Source organism: Ictidomys tridecemlineatus, chromosome 1 (assembly GCF_052094955.1).
Source record: "Ictidomys tridecemlineatus isolate mIctTri1 chromosome 1, mIctTri1.hap1, whole genome shotgun sequence".
Classification (NCBI taxonomy): domain Eukaryota; kingdom Metazoa; phylum Chordata; class Mammalia; order Rodentia; family Sciuridae; genus Ictidomys; species Ictidomys tridecemlineatus.
In genome coordinates, this window is record NC_135477.1 from 8751678 (window position 1) to 8768511 (window position 16834).

Genomic DNA, 16834 nt, shown 5'->3' on the forward strand with positions numbered 1-16834 from the left:
GAGCCACAACCCCAGCCCTTGCCAAGGTCTTGGCTTGGCACCAGAATCACGAGCCACCACACACCTTTTTAGGTTCAAACAGCAATTCTTTATTCCCGCTCTCACACCGCCTCCACACAGGTCCAGGGACAATTGCGTTCTGCCATCTCCCGCACAATCCACCTACTCCACCTCCACGAGGCTATCTCCAAATCCCATTTTAATCTCACGAGAACTCAACGGGAACAAGCAGCAGGAACACCCTAATCCCAGCAATAATCTTCAATCTCCAACTTCCCTAAAACCCATTATCTTAAACTGGCAACGCCTTAAACTCAAGGAGCCGGTTACTTCCTCAAACCTGATCAGCCCTAAACCCGGATCCGCCTTGGTCCTTGAGCAAGGTCACCTTATGAAAGCATGCATGCAATGTCCCATCGAATGTCCTCTAAGCAGCATGGGGTACGCTTGGCAAGGAAATTTCGATGCGTCATTCCTACTTGGTAATGGCCCTCAGCAAGCCCTCAAGATTATTTTGATGGTTTTGGGTTCTATGCATTTCCATATGAATTTTAAGATCATTTTCATATCTGTCCATGGTAATAACCTAGAAGGCAAAGGCCACCTGAGCCATCTTTGTGGTCTGCTGTGTTTTGTAGCTTGTCTTGCCCATTCATATACATCAAAAGCTTGTTAGCTGATTTGAAAGCCTGGGTTCAATTCCCAGTACAGTAATGACAACGACAACAACAACAACTTATTGAATTGAATGAAAATGTTGTAGGTATTTTGATCTAGAGCTTGGAATGAATTTCCACTGGGAGAACTCAAAGTATTTGTTTTGGTCATTGTACATTGAGCTGCAAGTAACAATTAGTGGTGTCTTAAACCATAGGATGTTTATAGTTTACTGTATACCAAGGGGTATGGAGGGTAGGCAGCACATGTAGCATTTCAGCCAAGTCAGTCCTTCCTCTCCACTCTTCTCAGAATTCTGGTCTTTCCTCAGGCTTGTCACCTCCTGAGTAGCAGATGGCTGCCAACATGCCAGGCAGCATGTTCTTGGAATAGAATTCAAACTCTATAAATTGATCCATGACCAATTGATTTTGAGCAAGGGTGCCAAGACAATTCAATAAAGAAAGAATAGTCTTTTCAATACATGGTGGTAGGACAATTGCATCTCAAAGGAGTGAAGGTTTGCATTTCATCCCCATGAGGAACCTTCTCATATCTCACCAACAAAGACCCAATCACATGTCCATCCCTAGACCAGTCACTGGGAAAGGAAAATGAGAAGACCATCACCTACTGGGAGCAACCACGCAGTGTTCACTGAAGAGGCAGGGGTAGGGCAATATATCAACATATCAGTTGGGTAGCAAGAAGTAGTGCCACCTCAAGTTTAACACATGTGATGCACAAAATGCATTCTTGTAGGTTTGTGTAGTGACCCAGCTTACACTATTGTTCCTTCAAAAAATTGTGTTCTGAAGCACCAAAGGGAACTTGAAGGAAACATTTGCAATACAATCCAAATCCATGGAATGATGTTTACATTTATCTTCCAAACTGTACTGAACGTAATTCCATCTTCTTGAACCTTTAAGACGTATTTTTGGAATCTTCTAGTCTGAGAGTCATTTATGAATATACTGTCATGTTGCAGATGTTAGGAGGGATGGTAAACAGTTTACTATGAGAAAGTGCAGGGGCGCTGTTAATTTGGTCGTTCTTGAGTCCTCAGAGTGGTACTGTAGGCTGCACATAAACCCCACTTCACCGCCCGCCCCGCCTCCCATGGCTCTGGTCACGATGATGCGCCAGCAGCAGACCTCTTCTCGCGTCCCCGCGCTCGTCCTGTCCTGGTCCACCGCGGGGATTTGCTCAACCAACATGAGCTGCGCGCCCACGCTGTTGCCAGGCTGTAGCTGCGTCCTGGAGAGCTCAAGGGACCCTGGGAAGATGGCAGGTCTAGCGGGATGGGCATAGGGGACCACAAAGCCAAGATTCTGACGACCTTGCAGGGTGGAGTAAGTGCGATCGCGTTACACCAATGTCAAGGGAACACAAGGCCTCGGCCAGGGCCCCCAGGTGCAGTCGGCGCCGCCCAGGCCCCCCGGAGGTCCCGGCAGGGGCTGACCCGGCGCCCGCGGCCTCCCGGCCTGGAGACCCGGCCTCCCGCCACAGGCGTCGCTGTGCGCTCGCGCGCGGGCCTGGGAGCCGCGTTCCGCCGGGAGCTGGCGCTCGCGCCGAGCAGGGGTTTCAGTTTCTGGCGCGAACTTCCGCCGTTCGGAAGTTGCACGGAGAATTGGCGCGATGTCTGGAGACAGCAGCGGCCGCCGGTCCGAGGGCCGGGGTCGGGGCCGCGACCCGCACCGGGACCGCACCCGTTCTCGCTCCCGCTCGCGGTCCCCGTTGTCCCGCCGCGGCGCCGCGCCGGAGCGCAGGGAGGCCCCGGAGCGCCCGAGCTTGGAGGAGGCAGAGCCGTCGGATTCCGGGGACGAGATGGTGGACCCGGCTAGCTTGGAGGCGGAGACCGACCACGGCCTGTGCCGCCAGATCCGCCATCAGTACCGGGCGCTCATCAACTCCGTCCAACGTAAGGCGGCGCCTCGGGGCGGCGCGGGCCGGGGCCGCGGTCCAGCCTGCGCCGGGCGGGCGGGCGGGGAGGGGCCGCGGGCAGGTGCCGGCGCAGGCCTGGAGGCGCAGCCTCGCGCGGCCGCGCCTTCCTGTTTACAAAGTGCTCCCACGCCCGCGCTGTCGCCGCAGCCGCCCGAGCTAGCCGGGGCCAGCGGGTCCCCCATGGGCAGGCTGGAAAAGCCGGAGGCCGGGCGCGGTCGGCCACTCGCCCGAGCTCAGCCGGCCAGTGGGGAGAGGGCGCGGAAGCCTCTGCGCTGCGCTGCGCCCAGCCGGTCTCGGCGAGGGCTGCCCCGCTCGCAGCGACGCCCCCGAGGACTGTCAGAAATGCATGTTGTCCCACCCGACCCCGATCCACCGAATTTGAGACTCTGGGTGGGCCCGCGCGTCTGCTGCGTGGCCGGCCAGGTGACCCTGTTGCTAACAAAGTTTGAGAACCGCTCTGTAACGGAGCCCTCCTCGGAGGCTGCGCAGGAGCCGAGCCCTCGGGGGTTAAGGTTAGAGGGAGCCAGGATTTCCTTTTCAAGTTCATGCTGCTTAAAGCGTCGGGTCGCCTTTCTCCTTCCCTGCCGTGTTGGTTAAAAAGGTTAAGGCTTTTGAAGTAATTATCCAGGGAGCAGGGGCGGGGTTTGGCCTTGCCACCTCAGGTGACCTACATAACTTTGTCTACTACTTCGAGTTTACCAAGAGCACATTGACCAAAGTTTGTGCTTTCTTAAATAGAAAACCGGGAGGATATTCTGAACGCCAGCGACAAATTAACAGAGGTCCTTGAAGAGGCCAACACTCTGTTTAATGGAGGTAATTAATATGTTCTTATAAGTTTTATGATCATTTAATTAGTTTTATATAAGAGCCACATTATTCACATTATGAAGTTCCCACATTTGTGATGGTGCATTGCAAGGTTTGGAACCTTTTTCGGTGTAGCAACAACACTATTTCCATTGTGCACTTGCTAAGCATATACTAAGGGATCCGAGTGACATTCTGGGGCTGGATCCCACAGTCTGTTTTAACAACCTCCTCCCCAAGGTTCTGTTGCCTATTCACAATTTGAGAGCTTTACATGTGAATCACATTTGTTCAATGGGTGAATTAAAGAAAGGAGCTAGCCCCTGATGTCCTGTTTCTTTTCCTGTTCTCTTCCTAGTCTCTTTTTGCCCAGCTATTGGTCCTTCTATAACCAACCCAGTGGAGGTGACCATGTTTGCTAGTGCACCTGTTGACCTCCAAGGAGGAGAGGGGAATTTAGAGCACTGAACTGGACTGGGAGCTTTAACAAAATAATCTTAAGATAGAATTAAAAGTAACAAAAGTGGTTGTGGTAGCAGTGGTCTGTGTTCAACGACAGGACAGATGGGGGTGACAGAGTTCCTGGACACTCTTCAGACACTATGCCCCAGACCCCTCCTACAGTTCTGTGGGGATACAAAGGGAGAAGGTAGACAAAAATCAGGGTAAGAATCAACAGAACTGGCCCTGACATCCCAATTCCTCATTTTCTTCATGGACTGGAATACTTACTTCTAGTCATTTCCTTGCATGGCTAGTGGCTTCAATGTTGTCACCTTTAACACTTCCTGTTGACATGTTCTCCAGTTGTGTCTTTTGCGCTGACTGTGGTACTACTGACTCCCCTTCTTTGTCTGCCACATTTGCTAAATCTCATCAGACCCTTCAGGAACCAGGTTCTCCTCTTTCAACTGGATGAATCCCTCCTCCACTTCTAGCTCATCTCCCTCCCCAGTCTGGCCCAGTCTCCTCACTGCTATCCCTGATTCATTGACTCCCTTGATATTTGCTGTGCAGCTATCCACATGTCCTTTCCTCCCTGAGTTATTTTCAATATTTAAAGCAGAAATTTAAGGCAAAATTATTCTCTCAACTGGACCCTAGAAGTTGCCCTAGAAATAGAATTTTATTTTCTATACATTCATGGATGTAATGCCTCTGTTTTAAGTCTTTAGAGTCTGAGCAGGTGTCCGTGACATGATATTTGCGCTTTTCTTGCAGTGTGCAGGGGGCTGGTGGGTGAGGCAGATAGAGCCCAGGAATGATCTACCCAGGAACAGCATCTGCCTCTGCTTTGCTCCTCCTCACTGTCACTTCTGCAGTGACTCCCGAAATGATTAAAAACCTTTCCTCTGAGAATAAAAATGATGGATAAGAACAAAAACTGCAGTCAACAGGTTCTCTAGCCTCGTCTTTGCTGTTTTTGTGAGGATTGTTCAGGAAAGCAGTGCTTCAAATGAAGTGGCCTTGAGGAGCAAGCTGGGCACCAGCATTTCTGTATTTGAACTTGGCTGAAATCGTCTCTTCTCAGCTCCTTTGCAGGCATTCCCAAACTGCTTTTTCATGCTCCCTGTCACCCACAGGGTGTGTTAAGCCCAGCCCCCCCCAGCCTGGCTGTTTCCTCCATTTGAACCCTCATCTCCCTAAACTTCATGTCGTAGTGGACATTCGACTTGATTTATATCAGCACAGGTGATTAGTCAAAGGAAAAAGTGAGTGTTAGACATGACAGAGATTTTTGTTAAACTGGGGTTGTTAAGAGATTGTGGTTCAGTTACCTGGAGCATGAACTAGGTGGAAAGCAGACTTTTAGAAGATTGGTCAGTTTGGATTGAGATTTTGGTGAGGTGGGCAGGGGAACCAGTTTTAGAAGATAGAATCACTTTCAGCTTTTTGAGTTTTAAAAAAAAAATTTTTTTTTAACCCTCAGTGGGATATTTTTAGTAAATAGTTGAAAATTTGGGGGATATCTGTCAGTAATGTGTATATTTTCCTTCTTTTCTCAATAGTGTCCCGAGCAAGAGAAGCAGTCCTAGATGCCCAGTTTCTTGTTCTGGCTTCAGATTTGGGCAAAGAGAAAGCAAAGCAGCTGCGCTCTGATCTGAACTCGTTTGATATGTTAAGATATGTTGAAACTCTAGTAAGTTCAAAGCTATCAAATTTTAATGTGTTTTTGTCATATAATTACCTGTTTGGCTTATATGAATCTAAAAATGGTTTTCACTTCATTTTCCTTTTTTTCTTTTTCTGGTCTCAGAATCCTTTATCTTGCCAAATTAAACAGATGAAAGCAGAGCTATGTGGTGGAATCTGGAGTAGGAGCTTAGAATAGTTTGAAAATATCTCAGTGTTCTGAGGCTCTGGGTGCGAAGTTATCCATTTATGGCCATTTCCTCAGTCACTTCATCATTGTCTAGATCATTCTCCAGAACTGGGGGCCCTTGTCCTGGGCTGGGCTCTCACTGCAGGGGCCAGAGCTCAGCTGGAGATGTTTGGTCTGGTGAAGAGGCATATTTTGGTCTGTCTTTGAGAATACTTTAGAATCATACAAATATGACTACATTTTTTTTTTGTTTTACTTTCCCCATTTTTCTTTGCCTCTTAACAAATTTAAATACTTGTTACCTGAAATTTTAAGACTTTTTTCATGGATTTACTGAAAAAAGTACACTGAGATTAACCTTGTATCTTGCTCTTTGTTTTGTTTTATTGTTCTCTGAGTCAGAGCCTCTGTATAGATGCACATTAGCATGAATATAAAATTCCTGACTGGGTGTTTATGTTAAGTGATTATTAAAATGATTTAGTATTGTGAGATCCAACTAGATACAGTGACAATTTTGTAAAGGTTTGAGGCAAGTCAGTTATTTCCAGTTTGTAGTTTTCAAAACCTTCAAATGTTCTTTTTTCCTTAAAAAAAACCTTTTTTTTGGTGTGTAAAATATAATGCCTCTAGGAGAAGGCACGCTAATGTATAGCTGAATAATGTGACCATATATTGGATATTTTTAAAATTATTTTTTAGGAATTCAGATTAAATTTTGTACCTTAAATGTCATGTCATAATTAATCCAGAAATTTTACGGCAGTAAATATAAAACCTTAAATTAATATTTGTCTAGACTCTGGTTGGGGAAAGCCTTCCCAAGTACAAGATCAAACACAGACACTGTATGGAAAAAAACTAGTAGATCTGACCAGACGACAATTGAAACACCCTCCCACATGGGTAGGGTTGGACTGGGCTGCAGGAGAATGGAGGCGCACTGACCAGGCCACTGTGAAAGGCTCTCGTGGTCTTTCTTTGCTTTAAAGTTTGGTTGCCTTTAATAAGATGAAGCTCCTCAGGGGCTTTGTGATTCTTGTTTACATATGATAATTTTAATTTAATAATGCCTAGACATTTTACAGCATAATGCAATAAAAGTGTTCTCTCATAAAAGTTAATACATTTTCTGTAAGAAACTTTGAGATGACAGAATTGACTTCTGCCAACTCTTCCCAGGACCATGAGCAGTTCTCTCACTGCTGCTCTCTGTGTTTACTGAGGTTCTAGCTGGATAACGAGCTCTAAGAAACTGGCAAAATATTAAAATCTGAAAGCCAGGAACCTCCCTTTGTGTTGTGGAGTTTTTGATTTGGGATGTGATTTGAGATATTTATGCTGGTACAGCTTGCTGACAACTAGTTGTGGTACAAGACTCCCCAGGGGGCCCAGTTCTTTTAGCATTCTTGAACCCTAGCCTGCCATGGGCTGCAGCAGGCTCTCTCAGCTTGGCGTTTGGGGCTGGGTGAGCCTTTATTTGGGGGGCTGTACTGTGTATTGTAGGACGCTGGGCAGCCTCCTGTCTTCTACCCAGTAGATGCAGTAGCACATGGGCTATGATAACCAAAAATACTTCACTATTGCCCAGAGTCCCCTGGAGGCAGAATCATCCTGGTGGAGAACTACTGGTTTAATCATGGCATTTCTCACCCAGAAGTTCTGAGTACATTGAGGGATATTTTCTGCCAAAAAAATGGTACCTTTGAGTAGGTTTTATATATAACACTGTTTTTACCATAAGAAATTGCGTCAGCATGTTGAGATGCTGGAGACAGGCTTGCCTCTGCTTCTTAGGCTTGTGCAGATTACTGTGGTGAATGACTGCTTGTGGCTTAACTGGGGCTTTTTGTTTTCCTTCGTTTTTGTAGCTGACACATATGGGTGTAAATCCGCTAGAAGCTGAAGAACTCATCCGTGATGAAGATAGTTCTGATTTTGAATTCATAGTCTATGACTCCTGGAAAATATCAGGCAAAACAGCAGAAAACACCTTTAATAAAACCCATACATTCCACTTTCTGTAAGATTATTTTAAAAATCCAACAGACCAGCCATTTGTAAACCTTAAATTGTTTTTTATTGTGGGCACAAAGATTATTTGGTATTGTAGAGGTGACAGTCACAATGCCATTGTTTGGAGACTTTCTGAACTTTGACTTCAAAGTCCATAGACTCTTAGTAGAGAAGGAACCTTAAGGATCTCTCATCCTACTTTACCAGGAAAGGCCACAGGACACAGTCTCCTCGCTAAGGCTTTCTCCTGGTGTGTTTGCTTTCTATCTCTGGGGACTTCGGGTCTGTAGCATATTTGGTTTCATTTTATTCTCTCTCAAATCCTTATCATGTAGGAGGATGAGTGATTCTCTCACTGATGCTCTCTGGGTTTACCCAGGATATCTTGAGATTCTAGCAGTATGTGTCAAGGACCACTATTAAGAGTATCCTGTTGGGTGATTGCTGACCTATATTTGGATACTACTTGAGTCATTCTCATATAAACTGCCCAGTTTTAGTTACAACCTTAAGAAAATTAAAAAAAAAAAAATTCAAATGAAAGTGGCCTGTCTTCCACCTGTAGCTCTGACCTGTGGAGAAACCAAGAACAGCCCATGGTGGATTTTTTTTTTTTTTTTTTTTTAAACAGCCTTTAAGCCCAGTGGGCCTGTTCCCTGTAGGTACTTTCTCTAGAGTAAACTTCTGAGTCCCTCCTAAAGTGTGTTAGTTCCTAGACATTTGCCTTGAAATCTCCTGAGATTGGTAGTGTCTCAGTTAGAAGGCTTTGGAGATATGGACTGTAGTTGGTCATGGTCCAAGGCCAGGCATTTTTTTGTAACAAGTGTTAGGTAACTCTGGTGCCCATAGCTGTTGTGTATGTTATAGGATAAATTCTGAATCTTTGATTTTTTTGCTGTTGAGTGCCAAGTTGTCATAAATTCTAGCATCTAAAGATGAAGCCCTAAACTTAATCTCATCAACTAGCACAGCTTCTAGCCACAAAGAAGTGCTTACAACTCTGTGCCCTTGTACTTGCTGTGCCCTTGTACTTGCTGTTCCCTTGGCCTCTGATGTCCTTTCCCCCACCTTTTCCACCTAGCAAGGTTTACTTATCCCACAGGCCCCAACCTGGAAGCTTTCTGTGGGAACTTCTTCAGAGGGGTTACCAGTATAGGATCAGATTTCCCAGCCAGATCACTCCTATGTTTGGGTAGAAATCTCTGCCCATACTTTCTTACAGCACTTGAGGAACTTACTAAGCAGACTGTAGGCTCTACCACATTATGTTGAAATGGACCCTTGTGAGTAAATAAATGTCTGTTCATCTATAACATACACTTTCATCTCTGCAAGAGTGATCTCGGGGGGTCTGACTACTTGGCGCCTGGATCTCTATCTGATACATCTATTACTGTACCTCAAGTTCTCTCTCAAAAGGAAAAGAATCCCGTGGCCTTTCCGTGACCATTTTTCCTTACGGTGTATTCTATAGTCACAGGCTCTGAACCTCTGCCCTGGCAGTGCTAGGTCAGACTTGTGACCCCATTGGAGGGGTTTTGTTCCCCTTGTCCACTTGTTCATCTTTCCCTGATCTTAGAAGTTGGCTCTGACAGACAGACAGCAGGCTTGCTGGGAAGACTTCATAGCCACTCACTGGCCTATGGTTCAGAGCACCGTGCATGTGCTTGAGATGTGTGGTTGAGCAAGTTCCTAGGCGCCCTTTTAGAAATACAAAGGGAGTGCAAAGGATGTCACAACCTTATTGAGAGTCTTTTTTTTTTTTTTTTTTTAAGACAGAGTGAGAGAGAGAGAGATGGGGAGAGAGAGAGAATATTTTTTATATTTATTTTTTAGTTTTCTGCGGACACAATATCTTTGTTTGTATGTGGTGCTGAGGATTGAACCCGGGCCGCACGCATGCCAGGCGAGCGCGCTACCGCTTGGGCCACATCCCCAGCCCCTTATTGAGAGTCTTGGTCTCACATCAGCTCATTTATCACTGATGCCTGGTCTGAATTTGATTATACCACGCTGACTACTTTTAGTTAGGAAATTAGTTTGTTTAAAAAACAAACAGAAAAAGACATGAAAGCATATTTTTCATTAGGTTGGGTTCAATACAAGGAGAGCTCCCTGTGCCAAAGCCACGAATCGATCGTCCAAGAAAACATCATATGATAGAAGAGCAGAGAGCAATGCCTGCTCAGGTTTGTTTTTTCAAATGTTGCTTTTATAACCACCTTAAGTTAAACTAGTCATTAATATAATGTACCTACAATAGGTCATGTTTTCTAAGTGTTAGGGATCGGAGTCAGCTTTTACCATTTAATCATTTTATTTGAGTTGTTCAACATTTTAAGACATTGGCCAGTTTTGATCAGTTCTTCTGTACCAGGGTTTCTTTACCTCAGTGCTGGATAATTCTTTGTTGTGGGGAAAGAAATGCCAGTGTCCTGGACATTGTAGGATGTTTAGCAGCATCCCTGGCCTTTATCTAGTAGCTGCCAGTAGCACCTCCAGCACCATTGTGAAATCCAAAAACATTTTTTGGGAAAAATTGCTTCCAGTTGAAAACTACTGTTCAAAACTGTTCTGTTTGTATTTTACTGTTTTGTGTTCAACCTGAAAATTGCAGAGTTGGTCATGTGACTTTTCTACTAATATATTAATAGAAAAATGTTGCTAAAACTAGAAAAATATTGTAACTAAAAAATTTAAGACAGGAATAAAAACTGGCAATCCTCAAAAAAATTTTTAAAGAGTTTAGGTGTATAGGAGAAGAGAAGATTGTTAGCTGGCGAGGAGGTCACTGAATTTGATAATGCCTTTGTCTCTTTCTAGTTGAAAAGAATGGAAGAATCTCATCAAGAAGCAACAGAAAAAGAAGTGGAAAGAATCTTGGGATTGTTGCAAACATATTTTCGAGAAGACCGTAAGTATGACACCAAATGAAAAATGGAACAATTAGTATTTATCAACACATTTCACTTTCAACAAGGCTATTTTTATTTAAAAGGCGTTTTTAGTTGTATATAATCTTTTGAATCATTTTGACTTTTTCTTGTTGTATTTCTTCCTTTAGAAAACCCCCTGTGAGAATGTTGTTGAAGTAACTTTATTTTTATCTTTAAAAGATGAGGTATTTGATGGGTGCAGTGGCTACACGCCTGTAATCCCAGTGACTTAGAGGCTGAGGCAGGAGGATTGCAAGTTCAAAGCCAGTCTCATCAATTTAGCAAGGCCCTAAGCAACTCAGTGAGACCCTGTCTCTAAATAAGATATTTAAAAAGGACTGGGGAAATGGCTCTGTGGTTGAGTGTCCCTGGGCTCAGTCCCCGCTACCAAAAAACAAAAGGCTGGGTGGGTATTTTAGCTGGGGGTGGTGGTTCGTGCGTGTAATCCCAGTAGCTCAGGAGGCTGAGGCAAGAGGATCCCAAGATCAAGGCCAACCTTGGTGACTTAATGAGATCCTGTCTCAAAATAAAAAGGATAGGGGATATGGCTCTGGGTTCAATGCTGCAATAACATAAAAAACAAAAACAAAAAGTGAAAGGTAAGGGTATTACAAATGTGTCATAAAAGTGGAGAAAGTGAAAAAACCAAGCACCTCTATTGCCTCTTCTCATTTCTCAGAGGTAGCCATTTGTAAAATATGATATGCTTATTTTCCTGTTATTTTCTGTTTATGTTAGTCATAAAAATGCATGTAGTTTTTTGTTTTTTCAAAGCTGATCACAATATATGCATCCTTCTGCAATCTTGACTTTTTGGTGTGGATATTCTTTCCTGTCAGTACACACAGATCTCCCTTCTTCTTTTCAGTGATTCCCACTTTTGGCTTTGTCATAACTATTCAGTAGAGCTCTATTAATGCATAAGTTGTTTATTACATTTTCTATTACATTAACTGCTGAAGTGAAAAGTTGTGTATGTAACTGTGCACTTGTGCTGCTATTTCTGTAGGATGGCTTTTTAGGGGAGGGTTGCCAGGTCAGTGGTCATACTGGTTTTTAATACATAAGCCCAACTGACCTCTTGAAGAGTTGTTTACTTGTACTCCCACAGCAAGTGTAGTGCTCTTTCCTTTGTCTCTGGCTAAAAATAGAAAGTGTGGGTCTTATTGGTAAGTAAAAATCATTTTTTCTATTCTGAGGAATTTTTTTTTCTCTTGTAGCTGATACTCCAATGTCATTTTTTGACTTTGTGGTTGATCCACATTCTTTCCCCCGTACAGTGGAAAACATCTTTCATGTTTCCTTCATTATACGGGTAAGATTTAAGATTTATCTAGTTGCTTTTATATGCTTTTAAAAGGATAGGTAAGCCGAGCACAATGGTGCACACTTGGGAAGCTGAGGCAGGAGGATCAAAGTTTGAGGCCAGCATTGTCAACTTAGCAAGACGGTCTGAAAAGAGGAAATGAGAAAGTCCAGGGATGTCCCCTAGTGGTTGGGCACCTCTGGGCTTAATTCCCAGAATTGGGGGGAGGAGGGAAGGAGACATAATAGAAGCTATAGATGGGAGCTTGCAAAGTATGTATAGATTAGACCTGTTGTAGCAAAACATTGTTTGGTATGTTAGATAGAAGAAGCTAGTTAAAAATTTGTGTACTTACTTTTACATTTTAGAAATTGTAGGTTGAAAATCCTTAATTTGAAAATTCAAAATGCTCTAAAATAAGAAAGATTTTGAGTGCTGACATAATGGCACAAGTGGAAAATTCCAGCACTGACCTCATGTGATGGGTTGTAGGTACATTGAAGGAATCATATAAAATTATCTCAGGATTTGTGTGTAAGATATATATGAAACATAAATGAATTTCATGTTTAGGCTTGAGTCCTGTTCCCAAGATATTTAATTATAATATACAAATATTCCAAATCTGGAAATATCTGAATTCTGAAACACTTCTGGTTCTATGCATTTTGGATAAGGAATACTCAACCTGTGTTTAGAGAAAGAATTGTCAAAGTTTGGATATGGAACTGTAGATTGGATAAAGGTAAGGTAAATTTCCTGAGTTTAATTGATGTGTTTTATAAGAGAATTACCTTATTCTCAAGAAATACTAAAGAATTTGGGGAATAGGGCTGGCTATCATTCTCAAATCATTCATACATAATACTAATATATAATAGAGACATTGATAAAGTAAATATGACAAATTAGTGATTAAGTAAATGTTAACAATTGATGATTATGGGTAAAGGATATGTGGGAGATCTGTACAGTAGTCTTAATTCTTTTATTTATTTATTTTAAAAATATTTTTTAGTTGTTGATGGACCTTTATTTTATTTGCTTATTTATATGTGGTGCTAGGAATTGAATCTAGTGCCTCACAGGTATGAGGCAAGCTCTCTACTGGGAGATTCAACTCCAGCCCCAGTTTTAACCCTGAAATTATTCAAATAGGTCTTAAAAACTCCTGAATGTACTGCTTGCTTCAGACTGACTTATAGTTTTGGGTTACACTGCTACACATGTAAGATGAATTTGATTTTAACCTTAGACAAAAGCTTATATTTATTTTTTTCAGAAATAACAAAGGCATATTTTGCTAGTAGTCTCAATGACAGAATCGTGCATAACAAAAATTGAAATATCTATAATAAAATATGCATAAATTGGTTAAGGAGATAAGACAGAGTTTTCCTTAAGAGATTCTCAGGATGGAGACTATGTCTGGTAAAAGAGCTGATAAGAAACCTGAGTGATACCCTATTGTAAAGAAAGATGTTTGAGAAGTCTGTCCATATCATCTCATTATTTTGGTATGTATTTTGATTATCTGAGACATAGATTTTTTTCTAATTGAATAATTTGTTTTCATCCAATTGTTACAGGTTTTAATATAAATTTTGGTCTTCTCCTAAAATCATATTTTTGTTTTAGGATGGTTTTGCAAGAATAAGACTTGACCAGGACCGACTGCCAATAATAGGTAAAGATTTTATGTTTGGAAAAGTTAGTTTTAGAGAAAATATATTTGCTATTAGAGTTGATGAAATGTATTTTATAAAGTGTAAATGAGTTTTCATTGTACATAACAAATTTTTGCCATGTTGTACACTGTCCAGCTATAACTGGAAAACATGGCCACGGATGTAAAACTTTGATAGATTCACCTGTCATTGGTTGAACATCTGCTAAAGATTAACAAAATGAATAAAGTTTCTCTTAAATTTAATTTAGGAAGTTTGTAATTGTCATTTTTGTAGTTTCCTTCTTCTTACCACTTTTCTGCGAGTGCCAGCTTCTCCTCCTCCCCTAAGTTTCTGTGGCTCTTTCTTTCTTACTTCACATTTTCTATTACTCATGTCCTTCTATGTTCTGTATTAGAGAGTCGAGTCCTTTCATTGAACTTGTTACTTTAAACGTTCTTAATTTCATTTTGGATTCACAAGGGCTTAGTATTTGGTTGGTACATAGATATGTGTAAGTTTTCTAATGTTTGAAATAAGTTTTTAAAATGGAGGCAAATGGGATTACTTGCTACTGTTAACACTACTATAGCAATTTAATAATGTATGGAATTCTAATAATATGGACTAAGTATTTTTTACTAAAGGTTTCGTTTCTGTTATTCATCAGTTGCTATTCAGATTACCTATTCTGATTTGATAACTTTTGAAAACTTTTGTCTTTCAAACAGAACCTGTTAATATTAATGAAGAAAGTGAGGGAATTGACCAGAACACCCAAATTAGGAATCAAGGAATTATAGCTTTGAGTTATCGAGACTGGGAGGTAAAGCTCTGCATGTTGTGCCTGTTTCTGACTCTGACTCACTTCCTTGAACCCACTGCCCAAAACTTCTTTCTTCCCTGCCAGGAGATTGTGAAGACCTTCGAGATTGCTGAGCCTGTGATTGCTTCGGGTCAGAGCAGGCAGAGGCTGAGTGCTTGATGCCAGCTGAAGGTAACAGGTTTAGCAGGACAGCTGCGTGGTTTTCCCATAATTTATTTGGCAATCCAAGCCATACTTTCTCCCCATGCCAGTGAAATTTGGGTTTTGCCTCCCTCTAGTGCCTCATCCTGGAACTGAGTAACTGGTGAGAAAGGTAGAGGCAGAATGTGGGTGGAAGTCCCCTTCTCTGGGCTGCTTACCTTGGTATTGGTTTGCAGCTACAAGCAGCAGCACAGGAGAGTTTGTTCTTGCTTTGGCTTTTTTTCCCCTAACAAACTGATGTTAGAAAATTCTTAATCCCCCTGCCCCTCAGTGTTGTTCACTGTCCCATTAGGTACAAGGAAGGAAGGGAGGATTAGGACAGAGTTACTGTAGAATGTTGTTAGTAAATGGGCATTTCTGAAACTTGAATTATGCTATGAAGTAATCCTTCATTTTATGAGGGGGAAGATTTCTAGATAGTAATCTTAGAAGTGATCTGGGATTCTATACTATAAACAGCTGTGGGTAGGAAGCAGAACTAGAATCTGCTGGCTCTGCCCTACTTTAAACCTGTAGGCAAGTCACTTCATCTCAACTGTATTTTCGTCATCTGTACGTCTCTAGAAAATTGAGTTTTTGAATTAGATAATTAGTGTTTTTTTTTCCCTAGCTTCAATTTTCTATGCTTTTGAGAATTAAAATGAGATTGTTTAGTACTTAATGTAACCTCTTAATATGTACTTCAATTAATTGAGCTTCTTTCATTCTAATATTTGCTGTCAAAGTATTTTTGAAGGAAAGAGGTGAACAGATATTAACCTGGGACCTATTTTCTAAGAGGAGCTAGTTGTTATATTTCACTTATGTATAGTTCATAAACTTTCGGTTTATCATTTATAAACTGTTTACCAGCTGTTTTTCCTCCCTTTTAGGACTCAAATGGATAGTGAAATCTGAAATGGAAAGCAGCATGTATTGTATATATTGTATGATTAAACATTTTTAAAGATAGATTGTTTTTAGTAAAATGTAGCTTTTGATAGTTAATTAATTTGTCATGATTGTCTTTGAATAAAGGAAATTCACTGCCATATTCACAAACTATTGTGATCTTTGTTTTATTCTTATTCTCTCTTCATGGCAGAGTCTCTCCTTTTCTAGTTCCCTCCCATTGAAAATCCTAGGTCGTTATGCCTGTGGATCATTAGTTAGCTGGTCAAGTCAATAAATAGGTTGCTCCATATGGAGAGGTTGTTATTTCAGGTTAAAAATGGTCAAATGCCAGCAATTTCATATGACTGAGCCCAGGGTTTACACACCAGGGACCGTTAAATCCTCTGGAGAGCCAGGCTGGACCACTGTTCCCAGCAACAGCAATGCTAGATCAGTCCTGCTCCACACATCTGGACTCTGCTAGGCTTTCAAGTGTGCCTGTGGTGTTTTCTGGGATTCTTTCTCCCATTTCCCAACTTTCTACTTTCATCCTTTCTTGGTCTTTCCCTCCAGTGTTAGGGGTGGAAGGGTCTCTTTGTAAGGCTCTGGGTTCTAGCTCTTCCTGCCTCCCAGGGGACACTGTTCTATCAGTTATCCCCTCTTCCTGTACCTTGTTTTCCTTCAAATACTCTCATCTTAACAAAAAGTTACTGTGGCCCTCCAAGCTACCATCCTACCTCTTAAAGAATCACTTGAGGTCTCCTTTTCTGTCCATTCTCAAACCATGACAGACTGGTACCTCCTCTTCCACCAATCTTCTGTTGTGTCACTTTTACTGATTTCTTTCCGAATCAATCCCAGTGGATAAATACTGTGCATTTGACATGTGAAACTGCATCCTTGATGATTGTTCCTTCCCCAGTTTCCCTTCTACTCTTTTGCTGTCTTGATTTCTATACATTTAAAGCTGAGTGCTCAGAGTTTGTAATCCCAGTGATTCAGGAGGCTGAGGCAGGAGGATTACAAGTTTAATACCAGCCCCACTTCAACAACTTAGTGAGATCCTGTGGTAAAGTGCCTGTGAGATTCAATGCCTAGTAACCCCTGATTCCCCAAAAGGTGGAATTTATGTTTATATCCTGAACAGTCTCAAAACTTTTGATTCATAAACTTCTTGACAAAGCCAGATATACTTATGGCACATGGGCCGATCTAAACATATAAGTAACAACCCCACCTGCCCCAAGTCATCTTCCTATTCCACGTCCTGGC

The 16834-nt window shown here is 42.1% G+C and overlaps 1 protein-coding gene across 1 annotated transcript; it reads left to right on the forward strand.

The window, feature by feature from the left end:
• The first annotated feature begins 2031 nt into the window (after window positions 1-2031).
• Nsmce4a (NSE4A component of SMC5/6 complex) lies at window positions 2032-15730 on the forward strand. The gene is made up of 11 exons (XM_005320734.5): window positions 2032-2581; window positions 3343-3420; window positions 5424-5554; window positions 7609-7760; window positions 9843-9942; window positions 10577-10667; window positions 11910-12004; window positions 13634-13682; window positions 14394-14488; window positions 14573-14659; window positions 15562-15730. The coding sequence occupies exons 1-10, from the start codon at window positions 2299-2301 to the stop codon at window positions 14645-14647; spliced, it is 1149 nt and encodes a 382-aa protein (XP_005320791.1). The 5' UTR covers window positions 2032-2298; the 3' UTR covers window positions 14648-14659; window positions 15562-15730.
• The last annotated feature ends 1104 nt before the right edge of the window (window positions 15731-16834 follow it).